This window comes from Microtus ochrogaster, unplaced genomic scaffold (genome assembly GCF_000317375.1).
Source record: "Microtus ochrogaster isolate Prairie Vole_2 unplaced genomic scaffold, MicOch1.0 UNK48, whole genome shotgun sequence".
Taxonomy (NCBI): domain Eukaryota; kingdom Metazoa; phylum Chordata; class Mammalia; order Rodentia; family Cricetidae; genus Microtus; species Microtus ochrogaster.
Genome location: NW_004949146.1, coordinates 1,746,475 through 1,753,162, shown reverse-complemented (window position 1 = coordinate 1,753,162; position 6,688 = coordinate 1,746,475). Strand labels below are relative to the sequence as shown.

Genomic DNA, 6,688 nt, shown 5'->3' with positions numbered 1-6,688 from the left:
TGTAGACCAGGCTGGTCTCAAACTCACAGAGATCCACCTGCCTCTGCCTCCCGAGTGCTGGGATTAAAGGCGTGCGCCACCACCGCCCGGCTTGGTTTTCATATTCAATGTGATTAAGAGCCAGGTTATTTAGAAGTCCTCTGATTAAAATTTCAGATAAGATGTGAAGAAGACTCAATACCCATAAGTTTAATTTAAGGAAAGAAAAACATGAGCCATATTTTTACATTATTTATGAAATATTTGGCAACATGTTACATAAGCCACAATACCCACCTAACAAAATGTTTTAACTATTTAATGAAAATGTAAAAAGAAGACAGAAGAAAGGGCTGACTTGATGGACAAACACTCACTCTTAGTTCCACCTACTCCAAGCACACAACCTGTATCCTAAGAATAAAGAATTGAATTTTCTCCGTTTCTACCTCTCTCACATTCATCTACTTCAAAGGTTTAAGTTTCACTATTTACATGCATACTAAATTACTGGGACAAAGAGAACACAGCTATATCATTTTAGCATAAAAAGCCATAAAGCAGAACCTCTGAGATTCAACTATAAGAAAATACAAGAGTAAAAAAGTAACAACATATCTGCTAGGGCTACTGCAATTAGTCTACAACTGCAGGAATACCTGTATCTAGTACTCCATTTCACTCCAGTGAAAAAGGGAGAAATAGGAAGGAAAGAAAGGGAGGGAGGGAGGGAGGGGAGAATGAGAGGAAGAGGAGGGGAGAGAGAGAAGAAAGAGGTAAATGACAGCCGAGAATTCTCCATGCCTTTAACAGGTTCCATACAAGGAAGGGATAATGATGCATGCTAGATGCCTGTTTTTGGCTTCTGGTCAGTGGAAAGAGCCAAGTCACAGACATTTTAATTACAGAGTGGACTGAAAACCTTCCAGCTTGGATTTTACACAAGACTCCAGATGGTAACCACTCATGAACACACTACTGGTCTGGATTAAATTCTAATTATTGTTCTGTGGTGTGTATTCGTGACATGCATGCTCACACACTCCACACCTTCATTATCATTCTTTTTTTCTTATAATTTATTTAACTTTATTTTATGTACATTGGTGTGAAGGTATCAGATCCCCTAGAACTGGAGTTATAGACAGTTGTTAGCTGTCATGTGAGTGCTGGAAATTGAACCTGGGTCCTCTGGAAGTGCTCTTAACCACTGAGGCATCTCTCCAGCCCCTTCTTTATCATTCTTAAGCCAATGGTTTTATGCACCAGCATTAAGTAATTTTCAAGTAATACTGGAAGGTATCCCTCTGCAAATAACCACAGGACTCATGAAAGAAAACAATGACTTAGGTTGTCTAAAGAATCTTTAAATCTAATACAAGGACTTTGTAACAGAAAACATTCTAGTTCCAAAAATACTGTTAAATGAGAAAAAGTGTTTCTCAAACTTTGTTTACTATGGATATTTTTTTCTTTTCTTTATTTATTTATTTATTATGTATATAATATTTTGTCTGTAGGAAAGAGGGCACCAGACCTTATTACAGATGGTTCTGAGCCACCATGTGGTTGCTGGGAATTGAACTCAGGACCTTTGGAAGAGCAGGCAATGCTCTTAATCACTGAGTCATCTCTCCAGCCTCTACTACGGATATTTTTATCACTATACTTAATGTGAACTTTTTATTGAGATGTTCATTTCTCCTATATAAACACATAAAACGGGAGTTGCTTCCTATAAGCTCTGCACTACACACACGTCACAGGACAGACTTCCTAACATGGGGTAAGGACTGGGTAAGCAGCTTTCTCTCTTAAACAAAAGAAGATACAGTTCCTGAACTTGTAACACAGTTGTGATGTAATGTAAGTAGCATACTTGGCACAGATTATAGGATGTGTTTCTGTGTACTGACACACACACACATACACACAAAGAAAAAAACACATATTAATAAGTTATATAATTGTCTGTGTCCATGTTTGTCTATACTAATTTCGAACAAGAAATTTACTTTCAATTAAAGACAAAGGAAGAAAAGAATGGAGAGGGAAGGTATTAAGTTATTAAATCCAGGATTTTCTATACTTTGGTGCAGGACAGCTATGTAATAACTGTTGACTGACAGAAAAAAAAAAATGACTATACCTCAAGATACTAGAGCAGTGGTTCATAACCTTCCTAATGCTGCAACCCTTTAGTACAGTTCCTTGTGTTATACTGACCTCCAACCCATAAAATTATTTTCGTTGCTGCTATAGAACTGTAATTTTGCTATTGTTATGAATTGTAATATAAATATCTGTGTTTTCTGATACTCTTAGGCAACACCTCTGAAAGGATCATTTGACCCCCAAAGGGGTCAAGACCCCACAGGTTGAGAAGTGCTGACTAGTGGTTTCCTTAGGTTTCCAGAATGGGATACAAGGGCATGGGGGTAATGGGGTGAGGAAATGCTTATAAGGTCAAGAATTGTCGTATCATAAAATACTCTTTTTCTAAAATAATCTACTATTTTCTTGGCTTACTTTTTAAAAAAAATTATAAATATATGGGCGTTTTAACTATACGTATGCCTGTGTAACATGTACATGCCTGGTGCCCTTGGAAGTAAGAAGAGGGTGTCAGATCTCCTGGAACTAGAGTTACAGACAGCTGTGAGCTGCCATGTGGGAGATGGAAATTGAACTCTGGTCCTCTACAAGAACAGTCAGTGCTCTTAAGCATGGAGTCATCTTCAGACCCTTTGGCTTACTCCTAAGCTTGTGTTAATGATGTACTTTTCTTAAACAGTAAAGAACATTCTAAACTATTAGCCAGATAATTTCCACAAGATAACACCAATTCCCATAAAATGATACCAATTTATCCTAACCTAGAGTTACACATAAGTAAAAATTAATAATGATAAATTTATTTTGAACAGACAAAACAAAATATATGCTATCTATAAGCAACAGTACTTTTCTCTCTCATTTCACACTTTCTGAATAACGAATGAATAGCTAGGAAAATCAACTAATATATTTTATATAGTTTTTAATATGAGTTAAACAAATCCATTAACATATCTGGAAAAATAAATTTGCAAATTCTAGGGGCCTCTTTAAATTCTAGGTGTTTCCAAGGGTATTCAACAAGGCATCTGTATTCGGGGGATAGAGGACATTTCATTGCACATCATCAAGAACATACGTTTCATTTTCAGCTCCATTGGTCTTGCTTTTTCGTTGTTTCTGTTCAGTGGTTGCTGGAGGGACCTGACCCATGGCAGGGGGTTTCCGTTTTGCTAACATTTTTCGTTGTCTTTCTATCTCTTCCCTCTGAGAATTTATCCTTTCCTGTTGCCTAGAAATGTAAAAGATATGGCACAGAAAAGGCAAGTAATTTAGTTGTCATTGCTGTGGAATGAACACAAACAACTTTCACCTCCATGTCTGACAACTTCATGGACAAAAGTCTGTAGTTAACCTTCAGGGTGTAAGAGCCAAACAGTCAGGAAGAGTGTTTCCGGAATGAGCCTGTACTTTAAGGCACTACTTATAGCTTAAAGGTGAGGGAAAGTGGGTAAGTATCTGTTAGGACATTATAGACTTGAAAGGAACAACCTTCAGATTCCCTCTTTTTTTTTTTTTCCAGCAAAGAAAATAAATCAGCATTTAATTAGGAATTGTTTGTACAAAACACCCAGCCTCTCAGAAGTCATGAGTGTCATGCATTCTAACTCTGGCAATTACCATACAAGATAATGCTGAAACTATAGGAGAGTGGCCTACTGCAGCATACAACATTATGCCTTTAAAGAATACAGTATTATGCTGGGCAGTGGTGGCGTACACCTTTAATCCCAGCACTTGGGAGGCAGAGACAGGTGGATCTCTGTGAGTTCGAGGCCAGCCTGGTCTACAGAGCTCCAAGACAGGCACCAAAGCTACAGAGAAACCCTGTCCTGCAAAACCACAAAAAAAAAGAAAAACGAAAGAAAAAAGGGTACAGTATTATGAATACACACATTTAATCTATTCAGACTCAACAAAAAAGGAGGCTTATGACCACCATATTTACATGACTTTCCATTTATATATACATATACCATAAACACAGGGTACATAAATTCCAAAATATATTTGGAGAAATTGTAGACTACATATTCTGAGAACTCTTGCCTCGGCATGAAAGCAGACACAGCAATAATCAGCCTTAGATGTTCTTCAAACTGTTTAGCTGTGTATATAAATAATAAGGTCAATTAAGCATTGTCCTTCACTTAGATTTACTTTGGGAATACAAAATCCCAGCACATCGTAATATGTCTTATAACAGGAAATGGACATTATCTACTATTTTTAAAATATATTTAAATATATTTTTAAAAATATACTTTATTGTTTATGTGTATTGATGTGAGGGTGTCAGATCCTCTGGAAATGGAGTTACAGACAGTTTTGAACTGCCGTGTGGAGCTGGGAATTGAACCTGAGTGCTGCTCTTGAAAAGCAGCCAGTGCTCTTAACCACTGAACCATCTCTCCAGCCCCTTACCAACTATTTTTAATGTATTCATCTCCCCCTGCTAGTGTATGTGTGTGTTTGTGTTGATAACCATCATGAACCCAGCCGCTACATACAGTGGCCATGCCTTCCCCACTACCATGAACTACGTACCTTCTCAACAGGGAACTAAAAACAAGTCTGTCCTTCTTCAAGTGTTACCTTTTAGGTATTTGTTCACAGGAAATGAGAAAAGTAACAAATACGCCCTACCACCAGAATAACTCCAGAATAATACTTTATCTGGAAACAGGGTCACTGAAGTAGTTAAGAAGTCATGCTGGCATAGTGAGCCTGAAATTCAATGACCATTACAGGAGGAAGCAAACAGAGCCACATCAAGAGCATCCCATGTGAAGACAGAGGTAGAACCTGAAGCTCTAAGTCACAAACCATAGCCCTTGGACACCTAGTCTAGGAAAGGGAGCTTAGGCCTACTACACCTTTGATTTTGGACTTTCTTGCCTCCTGAAGTATGAAAAAGCAAATTTCTCTTTTGCTTTAAACCATGAAGCTTGATGTTTTGAAACTAGCACCTTCAACAGCAAAGTGCATTCCAGACCCAACCAGACTCTAAATACTAGTAGGCAACGTAGCTGAAAAAACAGATTTTTAGATATTATTTTAACTTCTTCCATTAAAAAAATTATCTACAACTGATGGAGGAAGGTCATTGGTTAAGTAATAAAGAAACTGCTTGGCCTCACAGGTTAAAACATAGGTGGGAGGAGTAAACAGAACAGAATACTGGGAGGAAGAGGAAGTGAGCTCAGACTCGATAGCTCTCCTCTCTGGGGCAGACACGATGAAGCTCCGACCCAGGATGGACATAGGCTAGAATCTTCCCGGTAAGCTCACCTTGGGGTGCTACACACATTATTATAGAAACGGGCTAGTCCAGGTGCGAGAGTTAGCCGAGAAGAGGCTAGATATAATGGGCAGTGTTTAAAAGAATACAATTTGTGTGTTGTTATTTCAGGGCATAAGCTAGCCAAGTGGCCGGGAGCCGGGCTGTGGGAAGAGGCCCGCAGCTCCCTACTACATACAAATAGCAAATAGCACATTAACATCTCCAAAAATGATTCTTAAAATACTCTCAGGATTTCATATATTCTGCACAGACACAGCCATGGAAGAGTCTGGACCACCTAAGCATGACCTAACACTCAAGCAACAGAATAAACTATCTTAGCATGGCTCTGCCTGAGAATTAGATGATACCCTAGAAGATGCTTTGACATCCTTCCACATCTGAGCAAAGCCTAGACAAGCATGGCAATACTGTAATGTAGCTTACCTTCACTCGTATTCTACTTCTTAAATGACCACAATTTTGCACTCAAATTATACTTATTTAATGTTATTTCAACACAAAGAATTTTACTGCCTTGCCATTGACTGTTTGGAACTTATTTAAATAAAACAATACTCTGAATAATAATATTTAACATCTTTCTCAGAACTATAAAATGCTCTTTCAACAAGTGGAACATTTTAAAAAGCAAAAAAAGTATATTCTAGCCAAAAATATTATGAGACTGATACAGTAAAGCTTTCTTTTAGAGAATTAAACGATCTCTCAAATATGAGACAAGGAAAAAAGTTAAGTCAACATTATGTAGAAGTTTCTGTAGAGGCTGTCTGTATGCTCTAGGTTTAAGATGTAATCATTTTGGGCTTGGATCTTCCCATAAAACCTAGTTATGGTGCCTGGTATTTAGCTTCTTCACCCACAAATTACTGTATATGTCATAGTTGAAGTTGACATTCCTTTTTGTTGGTGGTGGTGGAGGGTTGAGACAGGGTTTCTCTGTGTAGGCCTAGCTGTCCTAGAACTAGCTCTTGTAGATCAGGCTGACCTCAAACTCAGAGATCCACCTGCCTCTGCCTCTCATGTGCTAGGATTATAGGTGTGTACTACCACCACCTGGCTACACACATTTCTTTCATTTTTGAACAAGTATTGCTATAAAGCCAGGCTGGGCTAGAACTTATAAATCTCTTCCCTCATAGCCTCCAAGCACTGTGATTTAAGATATACATTTCTTTATCTACTTTCTTTTCCTTTTTTATTTCTTTTAAAAAGAAAGAAAGAGAGAGAGAAAGAAAGAAAGAAAGAAAGAAAGAAAGGAGGGAGGGAGGGAGGGAGGGAGGGAGG

At 38.1% G+C, this 6,688-nt stretch overlaps 1 protein-coding gene across 6 annotated transcripts in view; it reads right to left on the bottom strand.

Annotated features, from left to right (window-relative positions):
• Window positions 1-6,688, bottom strand: part of Tlk2 (tousled like kinase 2) — a 102,537-nt gene that overhangs the window by 30,411 nt on the left and 65,438 nt on the right. For all 6 annotated transcript variants that reach the window (XM_013354572.2, XM_005369413.1, XM_026777182.1 and 3 more), the window contains one exon: window positions 3,176-3,328. In XM_013354572.2, the coding sequence (XP_013210026.1) occupies window positions 3,176-3,328 (153 nt within the window). The remainder of the gene's footprint in view (window positions 1-3,175; window positions 3,329-6,688) is intronic.